General features: G+C 45.0%; 1 protein-coding gene across 2 annotated transcripts in view; it reads right to left on the reverse strand.

The window, feature by feature from the left end:
• SPATA2 (spermatogenesis associated 2) overlaps positions 1-25,617 on the reverse strand; it is a 51,455-nt gene that overhangs the window by 11,370 nt on the left and 14,468 nt on the right. For both annotated transcript variants that reach the window (XM_075350613.1, XM_075350612.1), the window contains exon 2: positions 6,716-7,144. In XM_075350613.1, coding sequence (XP_075206728.1) covers positions 6,716-7,033 — 318 coding nt within the window. In that variant the 5' untranslated portion in view covers positions 7,034-7,144. The remainder of the gene's footprint in view (positions 1-6,715; positions 7,145-25,617) is intronic.

A 25,617-nucleotide genomic window follows, 5' to 3' on the forward strand; every position in this document is an offset into this window, starting at 1 on the left:
AGCAGTCAGGAAAGAGTCCAAGTCTCCATCCTTCTCCAGCACTGGGAAGTCCTCAACACGGACCTTTGGAAGTTTGGTGTCTTGAAGGTCACGTGTGGCTGATGAGGGCCGGAGCTGAGCTAGCTGCAGCTGGTGGTCACGGTCTGCCTGTTGCCGTCGCTCCGCAGCCTCACGCGCTGCCTGCCGCTCTGCCCTGCGCTCTGCCAGGAGTTCCTTGTAGCCCTCCTGGTCTCCAGCCTGGAGAAGGGCCATAGCCATTTGAAGAAGGCTATCCGAGCCTCCCAGGCTCGGTGGAATGGCACGTGGTGATCTGCGGCCCGCTGCGGAGCCTGGTGATTCACTGTCCATTGCAGAGCGGAGGGCTGGCATCTGGCTCGTTGAGGACCCTTGGGTGAGCTGCTCCTCATCTTGTCCATAATTGCCAGGTTGTGCGCTGTCCTCTGCAGAACTGTTCTCTGGCGTCGGGCTCTTGGAGGGCTCGTGGACAACCTCCTCATCGTCTCTGGCCTGAGCATCGGCCATTCCTTTGGCTTTGCTCCTGGTGCTCTCAGCCATTGTTGCAGACTTTGGTCACTGACACAGAACTGACACCTGATGCCTCCACACACCTTACAGTATCTGCACTCTGACACTCTAGTGTTGGTCTGGTCTGAAGACCCCAGCAGCCACAGCTGCTGCAGGCAGTCTTTAGTGTCTGGGAGTATGGGTCTCACACTCACACACACTATTATCTCGATCCCACCGCTATGCCACCAATATGTCACGAACCACCGGGGGGGTCACTCAGAAATCCCCCGCGCTGGCTACCAGTACGTCACAATCGGGGGGTAACAAGTGGGGGTCACCCCTCCTTTATACCTCCCGACCGACAGACAGAGCACGTGACGCGCTCTCTAGCGCCCCTCTTATAGTCAGGCCAACTATGGAATTGCCCGACAATAAGCAAGGAGGCCGCTATACTACTTATGCCGATTATTGAAGGGTCCCCGGTGAGAGTAGGGTATATATTCCCCCGACCTCCGCGGGCGGAATATATAAAACCTCCCCGAATCTCACTGGCCTCCCCACAATAATCCTTGGCACAACTCGCTGCCACCAACCGCTTCACGGTAACTATTAGCCGAACACACAGACGTGGGATTCAAGATCGAGATAACAGAACAGCCCAAGATTAATTATATAATTTAATCAGCCTAAAGCACACTAGAAACTACAATATATACAATAGGAGATCTACAGAATATACATATGTCAGAGTACAGTTACAGATAAAGCATGGTTTACAAACAGGCATACACAGTTCCAGCAGTTACCTTGTGCGTCTGGCCACAGGGGGGCGCTGTAGACCAGGTTTCTAGGATCCTTCCCACAGATGTTTCCTACACGTGACCCCCAGCGAAAGAACACTGGAAAATGGCCGAAGTAGGGTTATCAACCTGGGCAAATCCAGGTCCCCTCCTACCTTAGTGACCTCAGAGGGAGCACTGCTCCACCCCTGGCTGGAGTTATGGACAATATCCACAACAGGGGATATGGCCATAACTTGGCCTGGGAGCGTCGTAGGCAGACGCCAACGCTCTCATTGTGACAGTTATGAATTTAGCTACAGAACGAGAGGACTCATGACTTGTCTACTAGTTCCCCATTGGCTGATATCACGCCTGGGGTATTTCCCCAGGTCCTGCTCCCATAAAAAGGGTGTGCCAGCATCGTCCGCATGCGGAGACACCATTTTTATGGTTGCCATATTTATCGGAAATATGGCTTGCGAGATATGAACCATTTTTTACTGGAGTCGTTCTGTCTGGGTAGTTCCATAGCCTTATAATGAGATAACTCTTGTTACAGGGTGACGGCAGGGGGTCATCCTGCGTCCATTGTTCCCAAGTCATCTAATCTCCATATCAGAGGAGATGGCTGTTGGAGGTGTAAGTGGAACACAGACCAGTTCCTTTGACACCTATCTGCTAAACAAACCGTTTATCCCTGTGGTAAATTTTCTGATTGAAGGAGTTGTGTGAAGGAAAGGGGGGGGTGACACCAGGAGAGGGCTTCCTGACATAACTTGAATATCATGATTTATCGTCATATCTCCGGATTTACCTCACAGTCCTAAATGACTGATAATAAATATAAGCCACCTGTGTGTAATCTAGTCTCTGTATAAATGCACCTGCTCTGTGATAGTCTCAGTGTTCTGTTTAGGCTGGACTCACACTAGCGTAGGGCCTCGGATGCGAGAGCATCGGCTGCGATATGCTAATATCCATCGGCTTAGGCTCTGCTGCGAGCGTGAGCGAGTGTCATGCGACTGTGAAGCGGAGGGCGGGCGCTGCGGAGGAGAGGGAGGGGATAATCTCCTCATCTCCTCCATGGTCAGCCTGTGCGTATATCGCACTGCACTGGGATAACATCAGAATGCAGTCCGATGTTTCTCTCACACCCATTCACTTAAATGTGTGCGAGGGATACGGCTCTTGCAGAAAAATCGCAGCATGTTGCGACTTTTCTCACATCCAGATTCTGGATGCGAGAAAAGTTCACCAACTGCTCTCCCTCATTGACTAACATTGGTCAGAGTGCAATGCGAGATTTTCTCGCATTGGACGCGTCCGTTTTTTACGCTCGTGTGAGCGTGCCCTTAAAGCGCAGATAGCATCATGAAGACCAAGGAACACAACAAGCAGGTCTGTGATACTGTTGTGGAGAAGTTTAAAGTCTGATTTGGTTAGAAAAAGATTTTCAAAACTTTAAACATCCCAAGAAGCGCTGTGCAAGCGATCATATTGAAATGGAAGGAATATCATACCACTGCAAATCTACCAAGAACCGTTCGTCCATCCAAACTTTCATCTCAGACAAGGAGAAGACTGATCAGAGATGCAGCCAAAAGGCCCATGATCACTCTGGATGAACTGCAGAGATCTACAGCTGAGGTAGGAGAGTCTGTTCATAGGACAACAATCAGTCGTACACTGCACAAATCTTGCCTTTATGGAAGAGTGGCAAGGAGAAAGCCATTTCTCAAAAATACCCATAAAAAGTGTTTCAAGTTTGCCACAAGCCACCTGGGAGACACAACAAACATGTGGAAGACGTTTCTCTGGTCAGATGAAGCTAAAAATTGAACTATTTGGGCACAATGCCAAACTATATATTTGGCATAAAAGCAACACAGCTCATCACCCTGAACACACCACCCCCACTGTCAAACATGGTGGTGTCAGCATCATGGTTTGGGCCTGCTTTACTTCAGCAGGGACAGGGAAGATGGTTAAAATTGATGGGAAGATGGATGGAGCCAAATACAGAACCATTCTTGAAGAAAACCTTGTTGGAGTCTGCAAAAGACCTGAGACTGAGACAGAGATTTGTCTTCCAACAAGACAATGATCCCAAACAAAGCAAAATCTACAATGGAATGGTTCACAAATAAATGTATCCAGGTGTTAGAATGGCCAAGTCAAAGTCCAGACCTGAACCCAATCGAGAATCTGTGGAAAGAGCCGAAAACTGCTGTTCACAAACGCTCTCCATCCAACCTCACTCAGCTCGAGCTGTTTGCAAAGGAAGAATGGGCAAGAATTTCAGTCTCTCGATATGCAAAACTGATGGACACATACCCCAAGCGACTTGCAGCTGTAATCGCAGCAAAAGGTGGCGCTACAAAAGTATTCACTTAAAAAGGGGACTAATAATATTGCACGCCCCACTTTTCAGTTATTTATTTTTTAAAAAAGTTTAAAATAAGCAATAAATTTCGTTCAACTTCACAATTGTGTCCCACTTGTTGATTCTTCACCATAAAGTTTGAAGCCTGAAATGTGGGAAAAGGTTGAAAAAAAATTCAAAGTGAGCTGAATAATTTCGCTAGGCACTGTACATACAGTATTCTACAATACTGCATATAAGTGCTTACTGGTGGTGGTCGCAGATTAGGGAAAATCCTGGTGACAGGTTCCCTTTAACTCTGTTTGATCTGTTTGTGCAGGGGATTTGGAACTCTGTTTCAGAAAAACTGAGCTGCGAATGCTACAAAAAAAAAACAACTATCTTGTTAAAAGACAAAAATAAATCTTTAGACTGAATATTTATCTTACTCAGAAGCAGTAAATAATTCAATGATTTTAGTACCATTGATGAAGGCAATCTTAAAAAGGTTTTTTTCTCATAGAGATCCATATTAATTTGTAATGACAGAACACTACCATGCTCGGATGGGCGCGACTCGAGCAATAAAGTATAATGGACGTTAATGGGAACTAGAGCATTTTTCTGAAAGATTTTAATTAGACTCGGGTGCTCGAGTTGCGCTCATCCAAGCATCCAACTGCTCTTAACTACAGAGCATGGTAGTGTTCAGTCATCACTAATATTCATCTGAATACACAATTTTTTCATGTATGGAATATTAGGCTATATGCGCACGCTACATCTATTACTGCATTTTTGGTGCATTTTTTGTGAAGTTTGTGGTCATAAAAGATGCACCCAAATGCATGCATTTCCTTTCCCCAGCAAAGTCTATGAGATTTCTATTTTACTGTCCGCAAAGTGCATTTTTTTGGAGGCGTGTGGGCAGGTCTATATCATACAGTAAAATAAAAATGGTGTAGGATCCCCCATATTATAATACCCAGCACAGATAAAGCCCGACAGCTGGGGGCTGGTTTTCTCAGGGGGATACCCATGGTTATTGGAAAAGAAATAAACACAGACACCGAAATAGTACTTTATTTGGACTAAAAGACAAAAAAACCCATCATTTTACTAACCCCAAAACCACTTGTGACCGCAAATCACCTAAGTGACGTCACCGTTGATTGCGCGGCTCACTCAGTCGCTGCCTGAACCTCACAGCAGGTGGTCATGTTCTATGGCCACTTGGTGTTAATTCAGATGTAGCAGTGCTGGCACATTATGTAGATTACGTCAGACCTGCAGGGGTGTTTTTGTAGTTAAAGTGGTGAAAGATGGTGCTTTGTTTTTTTTCAAATAAAGGATTTTTTGGTTTGTGTTTATTTACTTTGATTTACAGATTAGTGATGGGGATGTCTCAGAAGCCTCCCATTACTAATCTAGGCCTTAGTGGCAGCAGTGGGCTGCCCTTAACTCCTTATTATCTCAATTGTCACCGCACCAGGGCAACAGGAAGAGCCCGATCCAGCGCCAGAATTGGCGCATCTAATTGATGCGGCACTTCTGGGGCGGCTGCGAGCTACTAATATTAGGCTGGAAAGGGCCAAAGAACCATGGCCTTTTAAACCCTAATAATATCAGCCTCCAGTTGTCTCCTGTACCTTGTCTGGTTTTAGAAAAATGGGGGTGGGACCCCAGGTCTTTTCTTTTTAAATAAATCAAAAAGCGTGGGATCCCCTCTATTTTTCATAGCCAGCCAAGGTACAGCAGAAAGCTGAGGATTGCAGGCCACAACTGCTGCTGTTCCTGTGTTGGATATGAAAAATGCAGGGGGACACCCAAGACATTTTTTTTAACCAAAAAAATTATTAAAAAAAAAACAGCTGGCCAAGCTAGCCATCGCTCTATTGAGCTATTCTGTTATTTCTATTTTTTATTATTTTCTGTTCTATTTTTTTCTATTTATTCTAGCTATCAATTATCCTATAATATTTTGTTTCTCCTTTAAAAAACTAAAAAAAAAACGCCGCAAAAAAACACAGCAAAAATGCATGTGTTCCTTCATGAGTATTTTGGGCCACAAGCTATGTTTTTGTGACTACAGGAAAAAAGATGCACTAAGATGCAGTGTGTGGACATGGCCTAATACAGGATGTAATCCAGGATCAGTACAAGTAATGTTTGTACACCATCTTCAGAAGAAAAATAGTTGCAGCTCCGCGGAATAATTCCGAGGTAAATCAAACTCGTACATGGGCGATGCCATGTATTTATAAATGATTAATTGACAGACATATGGAAGGTGAAAACAGTGTATATTTCTATGCCATCAAAAGTTAATAGAACCTATGAGACCTGTAATAGAGGCTATAATTAATTTTACTTAGGCTGCTTTCACACTACGTTTTTTTAGCATGCGTCATGACCGTTTTTTTGCTGCAAAAGCGGATCCTGTTTTTGCAAAGAAAAACGCAAACATGTGTTATTTGCAGGATCCTGTCACTTTAAGTTTATGGGCGGGCATTGGAGTCATGTGATTGGGAGTGAGGGGAACTGAACGTGAAAGACTGGGAGCCGACATCTGACACCTGCGGAGGCTTGTAACCAAGGTAAACATCGGGTAACTTGCTTGGATACCCGATATTTACCGTGGCTACGAGCGTCCTCCGCTCTCGGGAGGGGGGAGAGAGGGAGGGGGACTGATCACGCGAGACTGGTTTCTGGGCATGCTCAGTAGAGCAAGCAGGATCCTGTCTATCAGCATGCCAGTGCTCACATTCGTTTGCATGCAGTATAGTCAGGATCCAGCAATTTGCAGTATTTGGACGCAGCACAAAAACGCTACAAGTAGCGTTTTTGAAAAAAAGTTAAACTGCAAGTCGCTGGATCCTCACTATAACGCACACAAACGCAGGTGAACGCGAGTCCATTGCAAATGCATTGAAATGAAAACGCATTTGCACTGGATCCCTTTTTGCGTTAAAAAAACGTTCATGATGCATGTTAAAAAAAAAACGTAGTGTGAAAGCAGCCTTAGCATTTGTTGAGCCCATTAAATGCCCAGGGCAGGACTCACCTTGATACTTTTGTACTCTTTCTTCCAGGGGTATAGGAACAGGTTAATGCCTATGGTCTCCAGCATAGCTGCGGCATTGTGAAGGGAGCGTAGATTGGATGTTCGCACGGTTTTCAGGGAGTTCTCACAGACTTCGTAAAACCTGATCAGCCTGAATCTATAAATGGGATCAATTTTCGGCAGGCTGAGTAAGGCCGAGGCGGCGGTGCGGAGGTACTCATCGCTGACTGCTCGCTGCTTACTATCTGAAGCTTCCAGTTTAGATTCGTGGAACTGTACATATTTTCTGAAGAGATCTTCCTTGTACTTTGTATCCATTGAAATGTGGGTCTGGTCGCGGGTCTGCAGTTACCTCATCCCATCCATGGCTTTTCTATGGCGTCCAGATTCGTGAGGCGACCATCAGTCACTCCGCTGAATCTGAGGACTCTGCAAAAGGAATAACAAAAAAGGTCACCAATAATGTCACTAATAAGCTTTATGCTGAGGACAGAGGACAACTTTAGGCATTTTTAGAAGAGATTCAAGAGACATTCAGAGAACTTAGTTTTCTTGCATATGTGACACTTCTGAACAGAAACACTGCCATAGGGCTGAATGGAAACCAAGATCGAAGAACAATGTTTCACATTCACAGGCACTGGATTCTGAGGCTGCTTTCACACATCAGTTTTTTGCCATCAGGCACAATCCGGCAAAAACATGAAAAAGCGGATCCGTCTGTTGCTGCCGGATCCGTTTTTTCCCCCCATAGACTTTCATTAGCCCCGGATGGCTTTGCGTTTCATCCGTTTTTTGCCGGATCCGGCAAAATTTACTTGTCCGGCAGTCGGATGAAACGTTGAAGTGATCGTTTTTGTGTCTGGCAAAAAAAACGGATTGCGCCAGATCCGGCACCGAACGGCGTTTTATAATGAAAGCCTATGGATGCCGAATGTGGCAAAAAACGGATTCGGCAGCCAGATCCGTTTTTTTTTAACTGAGCATGCTCAGTATCACACCGGATCTGTCAAAAAACCGAAGGAACTGATGGAAAAAACTGATGCAACTGATCCGTTTGTTCGCCAGATCCGTCGCATCAGTTTTTTTCGCCGGATCGTGCCTGATGCCAAAAAACTGGTGTGTGAAAGCAGCCTGAATGAAGCAGAGAAATCGCACTGGATCAGATCATCCGACAGCATGCGATCATGCAATCTGGCCTTACACAAGCATCAATCATTCCAACAATAGCTACCCTAATAATGACAAATTGTAAAAACGTCCTTATATGCTGGAGAATATTTAGGCGTATGTTCACACGTCACACGTGGCTTATTGTCAGCCTTGACATGAAAAAAAAAGGCTGTATAAAATTTAGAATGGGTGAAAAAGGCTGAAAGAATTGACATGCTGCAGACTTGAGGAAAAAAAAAAAGGGAAAAGGGGGGGGGGGGGGAGAGAAAGGAAAAAAAAAAAAAGAAAAAAAAAAAAAAAAGTATTGGCCAGCAGCTCAAAGAACCACAAAAGGAGAAAAACAAAAAACAAACATACGCATGAGATTTTTGAATCCTCTTTTACTTTACTGGTACAGTAAAAGAAAAGAGGAACAGCATCATCCAGCTCATCGATAGCGGTCTCTCTGCCAAGAAAACTGCATCATGCTAGTGCCGTGACCGTGGGAAGAATACAAAATGAAATCCGTGCATCCGTTCAAAAGCCAAGAGGAGGACATCTAGACAAAGTATCAGTCGACAAGTCGGCGCATCACAAGGTCTATCAGTTTTGGCGTGACAAACACGGCAGTAGAGGCAGCTCGCATGCTTTGTAATATAGTAATATTTTGTTTGGACGGACTTAAAGGGAACCTGTCACCGGATGTTTATAAATACTCACCCAAGGCCCTGTGCGCACTAGAAAAAGGATTTTTCTCAAGAAATTTGAGTCTCAAAGATTAGCGCACTTCTGTTCATAAAACGCACCAATAACGTGTGCTTTTTTTTTTACCACGGTTTTGTGCGTTACCGCGTTTTTTTCCGCATGTTGGTACCTGCGTTCTTACCATTATCTATGGCAAAAAACACAGGTACCTGCAGAAAAGAAGTGACATGCTCATTCTTTTTTTCAAGAAATTCTGCAGAAAGAATTTTGAGAAAAAAAAAAACGCAGTCTGCGCACAGCTATTTTTTTTCCCATAGGTTTTGCTGGGGAATGTCTGCAGAAAGGTTACAACCAGCAAAGACGCAAAAAAAAAAAAAAACAAAACAAAAAAACACGGGTAAAAACGCAGTGTGCGCACAGGGCCTAATGGTCTGTGTGGAGCAGACTGGTCGGATGGGCGTCTACATTCTCCGGGTCAATGCCGCCTCCCTCGGCCTTCTTTGTCCTTCTGAAGCTAGTGTGGATGACGCGTTCTAGGTCATCTACACCTAGCCAACATGGAGGTCCCGTGCAGGCGCACTACAATACTTTGGTCTGCCCTACTCAGGCCTACTCCTGCCTGCGCAGGACCTCAATGTCGGCTTGTATGTATGATGTGTCATCCACACTAGCTTCAGAAAGAGGACAAAGATGGCTGAAAAAGGTGGCACGGAACCAGACACGCCCATCCGACCAGTCTGCTCTGCACAGACCTTTAGGTAAGTATTATAAACATCTGGTGACAGGTTCCCTTTAATTTCATATTCTTCCAACTGTCATGGCACTCACATGAAGCAGTTTGTCAGTTTTCTTGACTGAGAGACCACTAATCGATGAGCGGTTCCTCTTTCCTTGGGAAACCATCTTCATGGCTACTCCTTGACTCAAACCAGTGACCTTTCACATTGGAATCAATCTAATAATACACTGAGCTATTAGGGAATGTGAAAAAACAGGTTGTAATTTGTAGTATACAGCAAGATTTATTTTTTCACAACCATCAGGAGCAAAACAGTAACAATGCAGTGACATGACAAGAATCTGCATAACTAATCAGACTAAATAGTTAGTCAAACTTATGTATGAGATAGTCAAGATGATTGTTTATAAAATAAAGGTAGTCTCGTGTTTGAAGCTGTAGTGGATGGGGAGAGATGGAACCTGAGGCCCTGTGCGCACGCTGCAGTTTTTACTGTAGTTTTGCTGCAGAAAATGTTCATAACCTTGCTGCAGTCCTTCCCTAGCAAAGCCTATGGTTAAAAAAAAAAAAAAAAAAAAAAAAAAAAAAGTGTGCACTGTGCTTTTTTTTTCCCACCAACAGGTTTTGCTGCATGTTTTCTGCAGCAACAAGAATTGCATGTCACTTCTTTTCCGCAGGTACCTGCGGGTTTTTGCCATAGATAATGGTCAAAAATCGCAGGGAACAACCCGCGGCAAAACCACATGCGGTTTTCTGCGTTCTTTTACCGCAGGCGCGGTAATCTTTGAGGGTCCGGAATTTTCTTAAGAAAATTCCATTTTCTAGCGCGCACAGGGCCTGAAAGTCAAGTGTTAAAATCATGGTTACCATTTTGATCATTAGTGTATGGGAAATAACGTTTGCATGAAGTGACTACACAGGGATTTAGTGGTCTGCAACTTTAAAAACATTTGCATAAGAGCAGTAGACAAAGTGAGTAGGGATTTTCAAGCACATATAGAAAACGGCTTTTTATCATTTTTTTTTTTTTTTTTTTTTTTTTTTTTACATTAGACACGTCAGGTTAAAAAAAATGAAAAACACACACACACACACACACACACACACACACACCAAAAGTTTGGACACACCATCTCTAGAACAACTGTTAAGAGGAGACTTTGTGCAGCAGGCCTTCATGGTAAAATAGCTGCTAGGAAACCACTGCTAAGGACAGGCAACAAGCAGAAGAGACTTGTTTGGGCTAAAGAACACGAGGAATGGACATTAGACCAGTGGAAATCTGTGCTTTGGTCTGAAGAGTCCAAATTTGAGATCTTTGGATCCAACCACCGTGTCTTTGTAGAAAAGGTGAACAGATGGACTCTACATGGCTGGTTCCCACCGTGAAGCATGGAGGAGGAGGTGTGATGGTGTGGGGGTGCTTTGCTGGTGACACTGTTGGGGATTTATTCAAAATTGAAGGCATACTGAACCAGCATGCCTACCACAGCATCTTGCAGCGGCGTGCAATTCCATCCGGTTTGCATTTAGTTGGACCATCATTTTTTTACAGGACAATGACCCCAAACACACCTCCAGGCTGTGTAAGGGCTATTTGACTAAGAAGGAGAGTGATTGGGTGCTACGCCAGATGACCTGGCCTCCACAGTCACCAGACCTGAACCCAATCAAGATGGTTTGGGGTGAGCTGGACCGCAGAGTGAAGGCAAAACGGCCAACAAGTGCTAAGCATCTCTGGGAACTCCTTCAAGACTGTTGGAAAACTATTGCCATTGACTACCTCTTGAAGCTCATCAAGAGAATGCCAAGAGTGTGCAAAGCAGTAATCAAAGCAAAAGGTGGCTACTTTGAAGAACCTAGAATATAAGACATATTTTCAGTTGTTTCACACTAAGTATTTCATTCCACATGTTTTATTCATAGTTTTGATGCCTTCAATGAGAATCTACAAGTGTGTGTGTGTGTGTGTGTGTGTGTGTGTGTGTGTGTGTGTGTGTGTGTGTGTGTGTGTGTGTGTGTGTGTGTGTGTGTCATATAGAGATATATAGATATAAATGTATATACAGTCATGGCCAAAAGTTTTGAGAATGACACCAAAATTATATTTTCACATTATCTGTTGCCCTCTGGTTTTTAATTGTATTTGTCTGATGTTTACATCACATGCAGAAATATAATTGCAATCATATGAGTACCAAAAGGTTATATTGACAGTTAGGGGTACTTCACACACAGCGAGATCGCTACTGAGATTGCTGCTGAGTCACGTTTTTTGTGACCTCATTAGCGATCTCGCTGTGTGTGACACTGAGCAGTGATCTGGCCCCTGCTGTGAGATCGCTGCTCGTTACACACAGCTCTGGTTCGGTTTTTTATTGTTGCTCTCCCGCTGATAATCACACATCGCTGTGTGTGACAGTGAGAGAGCAACAATCCTGAATGTGAAGGGAGCAGGAGCCGGCGTCTGACAGCCTGCGGTAAGCTGTAACCAAGGTAAACATCGGGTAACCAAGGTGGTTACCCGATATTTACCTTCGTTACCAGCCTCCGCAGCTCTCACGCTGCCAGTGCCGGCTCCTGCTCCCTGCACACGCTAAGTTAAGCGGTGTGAGCTGGTAACTAAGGTAAACATCAGGTAACCATACCCGATGTTTACCTTAGTTACCAGTGTCCGCAGCTTCCAGACGCCGGCTCCGTGCAAGCGCAGCGTCGCTTGCACGTCGCTGCTGGCTGGGGGCTGGTCACTGGTCGCTGGTGAGATCTGCCTGTTTGACAGCTCACCAGCGACCATGTAGCGATGCAGCAGCGATCCTGACCAGGTCAGATCGCTGGTGGGATCGCTGCTGCATCGCTAAAGTGTGAAGGTACCCTTAGAATGAGTTAATGCAGCAAGTCAATATTTGCAGTGTTGACCCTTCTTCAGGACCTCTGCAATTCTCCCTGGCATGCTCTCAACTTCTGGACCAAATCCTGACTGATAGCTGTCCATTCTTGCATAAGCAATGCTTGCATTTTGCCAGAATTTGTTGGTTTTTGTTTGTCCACCCGTCTCTTGAGGATTGCCCACAAGTTCTCAATGGGATTAAGATCTGGGGAGTTTCCAGGCCATGGACCCAAAATCTCTATGTTTTGTTCCAGTGATCACCTTTGCTTTATGGCAAGGTGCTCCATCATGCTGGAAAAGGCATTGTTGGGCGCCAAACTGCTCTTGGACAGTTGGGAGAAGTTGCTCTTGAAGGACATTCTGGTACCATTCTTTATTCATGGCTGTGTTTTTAGGCAAGACTGTGAGTGAGCCGATTCCCTTGGCTGAGAAGCAACCCCATACATGAATCGTTTCAGGATGCTTAACAGTTGGCATGAGACAAGACTGGTGGTAGCGCTCACCTCTTCTCCTAATAAGCTGTTTTCCAGATGTCCCAAACAATCGAAAAGGGGATTCATCTGAGAAAATGACTTTACCCCAGTCCTCAGCAGTCCACTCCCTGTACCTTTTGCAGAATATCAGTCGGTCCCTGATGTTTTTTCTGGAGAGAAGTGGCTTCTTTGCTGCCCTCCTTGAAACCAGGCCTTGCTCAAGCAGTCTCCGCCTCACAGTGCGTGCAGAAGCACTCACACCAGCCTGCTGCCATTGCTGAGCTAGCTCGGCGCTGCTGGTAGTCCGATCCCGCAGCTGAAACAGTTTTAAGATATGGTCCTGGCGTTTGCTGATCCTTCTTGGGTGCCCTGGAGCCTTTTTGGCAACAATGGAAGCTCTCTCCTTGAAGTTCTTGATGATGCGATAGATTGTTGACTGAGGTGCAATCTTTGTAGCTGTGATACTCTTCCCTGTTAGGCCATTTTTGCGCAGAGCTATGATGGCTGCACGTGTTTCTTTAGAGATAACCATGGTTAACTGAAGAGAAACAATGATACCAAGCACCAGCCTCCTTTTAAAGTGTCCAGTGGTGATATTCTTACTTAATCATGACTGATTGCCAGCCCTGTCCTCATCAACACCCACACCTGTGTTAATGGAACAATCACTAAAACAATGTTAGCTGCTCCTTTTAAGGCAGGAATGCAATGATGTTGAAATGTGTTTTGGGGGTTAAAGTTAATTTTCTTAGCAAATATTGACTTTGCAAGTAATTGCTGTTAAGCTGATCACTCTTTATGACATTCTAGAGTATATGCAAATTGCCATTAGAAAAACTTAAGCAGTAGACTTTGTAAATATTAATATTTGTAGCATTCTCAAACCTTTTGGCCATGACTGTATATATTATATATATAAAATTTTTTTTTTTTTTTATACACACACACATACACCCTGTATATTTTTTGTTATGTGGATACAGTATATGTTTCACACTACAAAAAAAAAAAACTTCCCCAATGGAATGACTTGAATAAATAATTCCCAGAAGGGGAACCCCGACATGGGAGCCGCAGGGATTTATTTTCCTACAATAGTGACGATACTCCAGTGTGTAAACACTGAGCACATACTAATGTCATTTCCCTTCATAGAAAGTTACAATTCCAGCTCCTACAAAACCCTAAACAAATTAGTCTTTCCTGAAATCACACACCGTTAAAAAACACTTAAATATCTGGTTTTCCTGGTGTTATAAAACAAAAAAAAAACCCCTCTCTCAACAGGTCAGGAGGTAAGAAAAACACACAAGAGCAGCACCTCCAAATTCTAAGCACCCAAATTGCACTACCCTATTATGTACTTAAAATAGCAACCACAACATGGTTCCTACTACATGTGACCAGCTTACAATGCCCCATCCATGCACCCCTCGTACCCCCACATTTTTTATTTATTTTTACATTACCACTCTGGGCCACATTTATCAAGCAGGTTCTGTCACAATTCTGTCCAAAGACTGCTTGAAATGTTGCAAACAAATTCTGCAATGGGAAGTTTGGTTTGTTTTTTTTGTTTTTTACATTACTATTCCTGTTAGCTTTTTAAAGGGAAGGTGTCGCGGTTTTTTATTTTTGTATTAAAAATAGTGATTATGAAATCAAGTATTTCTAATACAAAATGAAAATCGCAGCTTATTTAGTTTTTATGTAATTCTTATTTTACTGGAGGCACTGGGGGCTGCCATGCTGGATTTGCCGTGTTTGTAACGACAGTAAGGCTATGTTCGCACGTTGCGTTTTTTACCGCGTTTCTGCAGCGTTTTTAGCAGCAGCGTTTTTGTGCAAAAACGCATGCGTTTTTGTTTTCCAGCAAAGTCTATGGGAAAAGTATAAATCCTGTCTGCACTTTGCTTTTTTTTCTGCAGCGTTTAGGCTATGTTCACACACTGCGTTTTGGGTCCGTTTTTGCTGCAGAAATTTCTTGAGAAATTCTTGTAACCTTTCTGCAGACACTTCCCCAGCAAAACCTATGGCAAAAAAAATTAGCTGTGCACACACTGCGTTTTTTTCTTAAGAAAATTCTTTCAGTAGATTTTCTTAAGAAAAAGAATGAGCATGTCACTTCTTTTCTGCAGCTAACTGCGTTTTTTGCCATAGATAATTGGCACAATAACGCAGGGAGCAACCAGCGGTAAAAACGCACCAAAAACGGACCAAAAACGCACCAAAAACGCACCGAAAACGCGGCAAAAACGCAGGTGCGTTTTTGGTGCGTTTTTTAACACAGGTGCACTATTAAGAAATTTCTTAAGAAAAATCATTTTTCTAGTGTGAACATAGCCTTAATTTGCATATTTGTGGTCAAAAACCATGCTGAAAAAGAAGCAGCATGTCAGTTGTTTTTGCCATTTCTGCAGCGTTTCCTTAACATTGGAGTCAATGAGAAATGGCAAAATGCAACCAAAAGCACAATTCCTGCGTTTTTCATGCTTTTTACCTGCTTTTTCCACTGCGTTTTTGGCTTCAAAAACGCATGCTTTTCTGGCCAAAAAAATAATGGGTTCTAATGTTCCTTTACACACACACAATAACCGAAAATTTAAATGTTAAAAAATAATAAACTTCACCTATTTTGCTGTTAAAATGTGCATAACCACTATTTTTTCATTAAAATTGATAATTTCCCATATATTTTTATTAAAAGTAATTTTATATTTTTTTCTCTTTTTTCATTCTTTTTTACTATTTCAACTTTATTTCTCAGTGTCTTGATCTACAAAACGGATCTCTAGAAACGCAGGTGAAAACGCAGGTAAAAAGCACTAAACGCGGTAAAAACGCATGTGTTTTTAGCACTAAAAAATGGTCAAAAGCCATTTGGACAAAAACCAAGGGAAGGAAAACGTGCAGAATAAACTGCAGGTACTCCGACGCAACGTGCGGACATAGCCTAACTCCTTCCTTTATGACAGCCCCTGTGCATAGACTCTGATAGTCGCGCTCCGACCCCATGAAGTACGTTACAGTGGGCATCTGCTGTGACCTGGACGCGCCCCCTGGGCTGTCCAGAACACAACAGAGGGAGGAGACCAGCGCCATCATTGTGGAGCTCACAGCATGTGCTGTTTGCTCCACTTTACCCGTCACCCGCCGGGATGTGTGAGTACGGGCCGCCTCCCCTCCCTTCGTTACTGTCTCCGATAACATCCCATCCCTCCGTTCTCCCCAGCCCCTGCTCTGCCACAGCTACTGCCGCCGCCCCGCCCCCCCCCGCCGTTACCGTCTCCAATGACACCCCCCTCCCTCCATTCTCCCAAGCCCCCTCTGTGCCCGCTGCCGCAGCTCCCCCAGCTCTGCCCGCCGCTGGTGTGTGTGTGTGTGTGTGTGTCACAAGGTCCCCATCAGGGGTGATTGTGAGTGTGTGTCGGCGCTTGCGATGCTGTGCAGTGAGCTTCCAGGACCTGCGAGAGGATCACATGGGAAGCATGTGATATCTCCGGATGTTCTGAGTGTGTGCGCGCGCGATTGTACAGGTATGTGCGATATCGTGAGTGTGTGTGTGAGTGTATGCGATCGGATATGCGAGTGTAAGCGATCGGATGTGTGAAATGTCGGCCGGACGCAGGGGAGGATGGCATGCAGCACAGCTGCCTGGAGCGCCCACCAGGTCACAGGGGAGGAATGATGTGAAAAGTGTGTGTGTGTGTGTGTGTGTGTGTGTGTGTGTGTGTGTGTGTGTGTGTGTCACAAGGTCCCCATCAGGGGTGAGTGTGTGTGTGTGTGTGATTGTGTGTGTGGCATAAGGTCCCCATCAGGGGTGATTGTGTGTGTGGCATAAGGTCCCCATCAGGGGTGTGTGTGTGTAGCATAAGGTCCCCATCAGGGGTGACTGTGTGTGTGTGTGGGGCATAAGGTCCCCAACAGGGGTGTGGTGTGTGTGTGTGTGTGTGTGTGTGTGTGTTACTGTCTGCTGAGCTGTGTATCTAATCCTATCCTGTGTGATACTGTCTGCAGGGCTGTGTATCTAATCCTATCGTGTAATACTGTCTGCTGAGCTGTGTATCTAATCCTATCCTTTGTGATTGTCTGCTGAGCCGTGTATCTAATCCTGTCCTGTGTGATACTGTCTGCTGAGCCGTGTATCTAATCATGTCGTGTGATACTGTCTGCAGGGTTGTGAATCTAATCCTCTCCTGTGTGATTCTGTCTGCAGAGCCGTGTATCTAATCCTATCCTATGTGATACTGTCTGCAGAGCAGTGTATCTAATTCTCTCCTGTGTGATACTCCTGCTGTCCTTGGTGACACTTTAGACATTTCTGGTCACCAGGAAAATGGCTGTGCATTGTGTCCTTACATGTAATTCTCTGTTATCTGTTGTAAACACTCAGGTTAGGAGGGGGGAGGCGCCACCACACACAGGAGAGCAGACTCCGCCCACTTTACTGCAGGCTGTAATCTGAGTTTTTTATACAGTGGAAATTTAGTAGGATTTCAGAAGCTGCTCCCCCTAGTGTTTAACAGTGGGAAATATCAAACTTTAATTTTTTTTTATATTTTGCACAATTAAAAAAAAAATAATATTTAAACAAAACATTTAAACATTATTACTTTACATTTTTTCAGTTTGTTTTTTTTGACGATACCTTCCCTTTAAAAGGAAGACAACTCAGGCAGGATGTACCATGGACAAATTAAAGCTACACATTCATCATAATTTACTCTACTTTTGCAGCATAAATTAAGACAAATTTAAATCAGCCCCTAACTGGTCATATTTTTGGCAGTCGCACACAGTAGTTGTAAAATGCTCTAAATTTAATACTGGAGTGCATGTCTCTTTAAGAGGACCAACCATCAGGATTTTTCTATATAAACTAAAGCCAGTGCTATACTGGCACTATCATGCTGATTGTATATATACCTTTAGTTGTGAGATCGGATGTGTAGTCTCTGACATATAGGCAAGTAAAGTTTGTGAAATGCAGTTATTTGACGTGAGGTGCATCGGAATATCTAATAGGTCGGGTTCTGCTAGTTAATCCCACCCGTTTCCCTGCCTGATCTTCCTCCTCATGTCTTATTACAGGTGGAGGATAGAAGGACGGCGTTTTTGAGGGGGGGGGGGTGTGAGGGGGAGGACAGGAAGGCAGGCATGGGCGGGAATACAATGGAACCTTGGTTTACAAGAACAATCCGTTCTGGGAGTGTGCTTGTAAACCAAGTTACTCTTCTAGCAAAGCAAAATTGTGCCATTCCACACACTCACAAACACACATATTATGCTCACCTTATCTTCCGTTCCATCACCAGCCTCCTGATTCTTGTAGTCTGCAAGTACAGGATGTGTATCGGGTAACCATTGCGACCGATGCCGGAGCTTCCGCTGCCAGAGCGCTGACGTTAAAGGCAGGAGCCGCTTGCCTCTGATTGGTCAGGGCGTTGCCTTTGAGAAGCTGCTGACAGCGAAAGTTCTTCCATCGTCGCGATGGTTACCAGATACACATCCTGTACCAGCGAACTACAAGAACCAGGAGGCTGGCGATGGAACAGAAGGTAAGATGAGCATAATTGTGTGTGTGCACGCGTGTGTGCGCGCGCGTACGTACGTGCGTGTACGTACGTACGTACGCAAGAGCGGGTCAGAGTGCGGTGGATGTACGGAACCGGAAGTGTGTGCGGTGAGTATTTGCTTGTACAGCAAAGCATGCTCGTAAACGCAGTTACAAATTTCCAGCAAGCTTTGCTCATATAGCAAAATACTCGCACACCAAGTTACTCGTAATCCGAGGTTCCACTGTAACTAGAAAAACCCAACTCGCGTATTAGATATTCCATTGCACTTCACATCAAATAACAGTGCATTTCACAAACTTTGCTTGCTTATATTTCAGAAAGCATACATCCAATCTCACAACTAAAAGGTATGTATAGAATCAACATGTTAGCACCAGTATAGCACTGGCTTTAGTTTCTACAGTGTATGACTATTCTGGTGGTTGGTCCTCTTAACGAGGAGAGTGCTGGAGTAAGATACACCAAATTCATTAAGGCTATGTGCGCACAGTGCGTTTTTCGCGGTGTTTTTGCACGTTTTTCGGGTGCGTTTTTGGCCTCAAAACTGCAGGACTTTGCTTCCACAGCAAAGGCTATGAGTTTTCATTTTTGCTGTCCGCACACAACTTTTTTTTTTAAGCTGCGTTTTTGAGCTTGAAAAAAAAAATAAAAATGGACATGTCAATTCTTTCCTGCGTTTTCCGCCCATGCAATGCATTGGAAAAACGCAGCAAAACGCAGAGATCAATAACGCAGCAAAACGCAACCAAAAACGCACCAAATCGCGGTAAAAACGCATGCGTTTGACGCGTTTTTCGACGTGGGTTCGTTTGTGCGTTTTTATCGGCCAAAAAGCGCAGCGTAAAAAAAATGCAGCGTGCGCAGATAGCCAAATCCTGGTGTACAAACTGCCAGCTGTAATCTGAGCCTACGTCTCTACTTCTGCATCTCCTCAGCTTGAATACTGATAATGTAGGGCACAGTGTATATTATGTATTCTATATTAATTTGCTGCCCATTTGGTAGTGGCTGATAGAGGGCAAAATATGGTCTCCATTTTCAGGTGCAATTGAATGCAGACTGATGAGTGTAGGCTCAGACATCAGAGAACATTCATTCTGCACAAGGACCGTGATGCATGGACTGGCCGTGGGTTTCCTGCGCACTACTTTGAAAAATTGCTGTAAAATTTAAGAGTTGATGGTTCTGAAACTTGGTCTATACATACTTTAACTGATGAGAGGTGAGTGCAATGATCCTCAGCAACCAGAAACATCCTCCGCCGGTCGTCTTCTATAGGAGAGACTTCATGTCCTTCTGCGTGTCAGTAGTTTGTGTGGTGCTTGCATGTCACTCCTGCCAAATTCCTTCTTCATTTGTTAAAGGGAACCTGTCATCAGAAATTTCGCCCAAAAGCTAAAAGATTCCCCCTCTGCAGCTCCTGGGCTGCATTCTAGGAAGGTCCCTGTTATTATTGTGCCCCATGTGAGACCAAAATAAAGCCTTTATAAAGTTCTACCTTTTTGTATGCAGCTTCTGTAAATCCGTCACGGGGGCGGGCTCTCTGCCGTCCGTTATTCTGCCTCCTGGTCCTGTATGCCGCCCCCATCGCTCCTTTCCATATCTGATGCACCGCCCACTGCTCCAGCCATCCCCGCGCATGCCCAGTGCCAGTCTCACAGGTCTGAGCAGTGTGACCGCTGGTGACGTGTGCGCAGGCAAGTGATTATGGACGGGACTGTGACTGTTATCAGCAAGTACCCGGCCATAATCTCTTGAGCGCGCAAACCTCTCCAGCGGTCACACTGAGCTCAGTGTAGATGCTAGACTGTATGGGCTGCTTCCAGGGATGACGTCCCTTTGTCATGTGATAGTATTTCGAACACGCCCCTATCACATGACAAAGGGACGTCATCCCTGGAAGCAGCCCATACAGTCTAGCATCTACACTGAGCTCAGTGTGAATGCTGGAGAGGTTTGCGCGCTCACGAGATTATGGCCGGGTACTTGCTGATAACAGTCACAGTCCCGTCCATAATCACTTGCCTGCGCACACGTCACCAGCGGTCACACTGCTCAGACCTGTGAGACTGGCACTGGGCATGCGCGGGGATGGCTGGAGCAGTGGGCGGTGCATCAGATATGGAAAGGAGCGATGGGGGCGGCGTACAGGACCAGGAGGCAGAATAACGGACGGCAGAGAGCCCGCCCCCGTGACGGATTTACAGAAGCTGCATACAAAAAGGTAGAACTTTATAAAGGCTTTATTTTGGTCTCACATGGGGCACAATAATAACAGGGACCTTCCTAGAATGCAGCCCAGGAGCTGCAGAGGGGGAATCTTTTAGCTTTTGGGCGAAATTTCTGATTTTCTGATGACAGGTTCCCTTTAACAATTTACAGGAGTTTGTTTTCATTGTGAAAACTTATTGGAAAACTGAAGCCCTTAAAGGCGGTGCCAAAGGGAGTTTCTAAAGAAATCTGGAGGTCGAAATCTGAAATATGTCATGTAGAATCCATTCAGCAATATGGAACGGAGCATGCAGGCATGCGAACCGGGGACATTTTCAACACCTGCTTGAAAATATCAGTTTCTCATGAACCAGAGTATGTACAGTCCAAGTTTCAGTACAATTGAGCACCTCTTTTTGATTTTCATGGATGTCTGAATGAGCCCTTACCCATCCACATTAGTCTACACTGCAGCTTTACATACAGTAAAAGGGCTGATAACTAGTGATAAGTGAGCGTGCTCAGCAATTTTCAGTACTCAATCGAGCATCAGGGTGCTCGGCACGCTCGGTACTTGATCAAGTACCCTTGTGCCATGCTCTAGTCACTGCCCTCCATGTTTTGCATCTGTTTAGTCACTAAACCGGTGGCAATTGCCTGCCTATCACAGTAATGCCATAGTTACGTTGGCTACTGGCATTATTGTGATTGGCCGGCCGCACGTCATTGGGTCTATACAAGACCTGGTGATTCGCTGCTCAGGTCACTATCGTGGAAACAGTGTATGGAGAGCTGCTGGAGCAGGGATAGCGTATTACAGCTATTATTGCCTTGCAGTCCTTGCTGTTGCTGCTATATAAAAAAAAAATCTATTCTATTTTCTATCAATACCAGTCTTAGGCCCTGTGCACACACTGCGGTTTTACCCACGGTTTTGCTGCAGAAATTTCTTGAGAAAGGTTTGTAACCTTTCAGCAGACATTTCCCAGCAAAACGTATGGGGGGGAAAAAAAAAACCAAAAAAAAAAAAAAAAACTGTGCGCACGCTGCGTTTTTTTCTCAAGAACATTCTTTCTGCAGAATTTCTTGAGAAAATTTCTTGAGAAAATGTGCATGTCACTTCTTTTCCGCAGGTACCTGCAGTATATCACTCCATTCACTGTAATGTAATTGCGAAATACCGGGGGTATACCGCAGGTAGCAAATGATGTGCGGTATACCCCCGGTATAGCCGCGATTTACCTGCGGTAAATTCATCACTACCCTGCGTTTTGCAGGGAAGTGATGTCATTATGAAAGGAAGAGGAAGCGGAGCAGAGCATAAAACACACACATCACACTCCCTGGACGCCACACGGAAGCACTTCCGTGTGACCTCCGTCGGGCGCCTGTGCAGTCTGTGTCCCGCTCCAGCCCCACGGCTGCCCGCACTGCAGTATCAGCAGCTCCTCACACTGCAATACTGGCAGCCACGGGGATGATGAGCGCTGCTGTCAGGAGGTTAGATGAGATCATTACCTGCAGTGACTATCTCCTGCACTCCTGACGTCATCGCTGTCACTGAATAGGATAACTGAAGTGAGCACTAATATTTATATTAGGAGTGCAAGCCAAAGAAATACATACTATATAAGAATAAGGCTGCACATCAAACTTAGATAATAGTATAATGCCTCAAGCATATGGAAAATATTGGAAAAATACAATGAAAAATGCTACTTGCTAACTTGAACATGTGAATAATGAATAGCATACCTGCCATGAATATTCGGAAAAAGGAGATATTTAGCAATCGCATTGATCAATGTAACTGAGCCCCAAAACCTCGTCAAGGTATATCTCTATATTGGGGTCCCTAGCTCTGTGACCCTAACTGTGTGTCATCTCATTGCAATTAAAAACTGCTGTGGGTGGAGAGGGGTAACCAAGGACTTTCTTATATAGGAGATGGGGGTAACCAAGGACTTTCTTATATAGGAGATCCTATATAAGAAAGTCCTTGGTTACCCCTCTCCACCCACAGCAGTTTTTAATTGCAATGAGATGCAAAGGCTGCATGAACCAGTCATCAGCTAATCTTTGTAATGGTTTGGCCACAGTTAGGTTTGAGGGAGAATTAAATGTTCTGAGAAACAGTTGAGGGGGATATATAATGAAAAATGTGTTTTTAAAGTAGCGTCTGAAGCTGAGCAAGTTGTGGATCATCCTAGTTTCTTGAGGTAAAACATTCCAGAGGATTGGTGCAGCTCGGGAAATGTCTTGAAGCCGGTAGTGGGAGGTTCGGATTAGCGTGGATGTTAGTCGGAAGTTGCTTGCGGAGCGTAGAGAACAGGTAGGGTGATAGGCAGAGATGAGGGTGGATGGGGGAGGGGGGGGGGGTGCCATGTTATGAAGAGCTCTGTGGGTGAGAACAAGCAATTCAAATTGGATCCCATAATGTATGGGCAGCCAGTGCAATGACTAGTACTGTTGCCAACAAGTCATGTTAAGTCAACAAGTCAGGAGAAGGACCAGAGTGTAGAAGTGGAAGACAAGGTTGGCGGACGAGGAACTCACTGACCCAACCTGGGAAGGTAGCATGTAGGGCACCAAGTGCAGTACAAAGGGGGAGGATTCTGCTACACCGCAACAAGCAGTGGGGTGGCCAGAGGGAATAGGCACACTGTTCATCATAGCAGACACATGGGGCAAATTCCCAGGCCAAGGGTTAGGCGTTTCCCAATCTGGCGCTTTTTTTAAAGAACCTGTGCATGATAAAAATAAACGGTCATTTTCAACCTGTGTCATAGCAAGAGTAAAAGGAGCCTGATCACTACCAGATTGACCACCACCAGCATGCACAGGCACGTCATCAAAACACCTGACTAGGTGGGATGGGCGGAACGGCTGGGTCCAATATTAGTGTCTGAGTGACATAGCTGCCTCTTCCCGTGTGCTACATGCTTGTCCATCGCTGAACATTCACAAGCACCATCAGCAACTACATCCGGTTCTTTGTTTCAGCGCAACGTGCAGCTGTCTCTACCCCCCTCACAGGCCTAAACACTTGCACTTAGTGCATAGGCTTTTCCACTATAGGTGTCCCAATATTTAAAATAGTCCAAAAATGTATTCTGAGGCCCTCCTCTACTTTTCTTCCAGGATGTATTGAAAGCCCTCCTTTAAAATTTTTGCCAGGTCTTTGCTTTACCAGTGGATTCCCACTTTTTTTATTTTATGTAAAAAAACATTGCATTGAAGCCCTCCTCCCTACGTCTTCCATCGTGTATTGCAATCCCTGATTTATATTTTTGGTAGACCTTGCACTTAGTGCATAAGCTTTATCATTGTAGGAGTCCCACTTTTTAGTTCAAAAATGTATTGTGAAGCCCTCCTCTACGTGTCTCTCAGGGCATACTGCAATCCCTCTTCTAAATTTAGCCCAAATTGACCGCTTGCACTGGAAATATTGCTGTCTAGGCTTGCGAACACTGAGGTTTTACACAACCCGATAGTGGCGGCAGAACCTCGGTACTCTGTCCCCAGCCGCCACTATTTCTCCCAGTGAGCTATCCCTGCCTTACACAAGTATGTGTCCTATAACATGCCTCTCGCCAACAGTTACTGGGAAGATCTACTTAAATCAGCAACAAGTGGACAAGCTCTTGTGGCCGGGGACGCTACATTTTTCTGATTGCACACTGCGTGAACCTTGTTGTGGCCAGGACCGGCTCACGTGCTACCGATGTCCAGGTTTGTTGGTACTAGTTCAATCAGGGATTCCCCCACCTCTTACACTAGTTCCATTGGCATCAAGTGATCATGTCACAAGGCTGCCTATCGGAGTAGAGAATAACGTTCTCCCTGCCGGCGAGCGTTAAATCCCATTGTCTGAGACTGACAGCAAGATTTAACTATTTAACAGTGGCGGGAGGATTTCCAATCTGCCCATCACTGTTACAGGAACATGTCAGCTGAACCCGCATCAAATGGAACAACACGACCTTTAACATACAGTTACATCATGTCGTGAAGGGGTTAAAGTGGAACCTTTGCATGTGGACCAGGTGGAGATGGAAGAAAGTACACAGAGTAATACTACCCAGCTCAGCCTCATCTCAGTGCGGATTGGGCGATAATGAGGATGAGGCAGTTGAGGAACAGGAGATGGTTGAGTAATAGAAGATGGGAGATGGTTGATTGCACTGCAGGCAGTACTACCCACAACAGCTTCATCCCATCTGTTCAGTGTGGATGGCCTAAAGAAGGAGGAGATTCGTCCTCCTGGTAGGGACAGGGAAGTCTCACCTGTTGGGAGTCTGGCATATATGGCTATGTTCTGCTGCCTTTCCCGTGACCCTCACATTATACGCATTTTTGCCAACACTGATTGCTCGTTGTTTACCCTTCTCGACCCATGATACAAGGAGAACTTTCCATCTCTCCTTCCTGTGGCAAAGAGGGCTAGTAAAATGTAATTCCAGAAAGCCCAGTTGAACAATTAGTCAAAAAATTCCTATTTGACAACACCGGCGGCAGAAGTCATAGCTACTTGGGCAACCAAGGAGGAAATAGGCAGACACACAACAGGACCAACAGAGGCATGGGAACATTATCAAAGGTCTGGGACAATTTCATTTGGACTCAGGCCCTGATGTACCGACAAGGAGGGAATAGTTTTGAAAGCTGGGTAAGGAGTAACTAGCCAGCCATACCGGTGTCCTCAGTGATTCCTTTTATATGTCTTGCACTGAGGAGAGGCTTCCGTTGGGCTGCTCTGCTATAAAGGGCCAACTGGTGGAGTACTGCAGTGAACTTTCTCCAGTCTCTCTACTGCATCTCCGGAGCTCAGCCACAGTGATCTTGGGGGGTTCTTCTTTACCTCTCTCACCAAGGCTCTTCTCCCACGATTGCTCAGTTTGGCTGCACAGCCAGGTCTAGGAAGAGTTCTGGTGGTCCCAATCTTCTTTCATTTAAAGGGAACCAAAAATCAGAATTTTCATGTATAAGGTGCAGCCGGTGCAGTACTGGCACTATCATGCACATTGTATACATACCATTAGGGTGCAGCTCGGGTGTTTAGTCAGTGAAATCCAACTTTATAAAGTTTGAAAATTCATCCACTTTTTGATTGACGTGTGCACTTCTCTCCTAATGTCCGGGCGTGTTATGGACGT

The sequence above is a fragment of the Anomaloglossus baeobatrachus genome, chromosome 5 (assembly GCF_048569485.1).
Source record: "Anomaloglossus baeobatrachus isolate aAnoBae1 chromosome 5, aAnoBae1.hap1, whole genome shotgun sequence".
NCBI lineage: Eukaryota > Metazoa > Chordata > Amphibia > Anura > Aromobatidae > Anomaloglossus > Anomaloglossus baeobatrachus.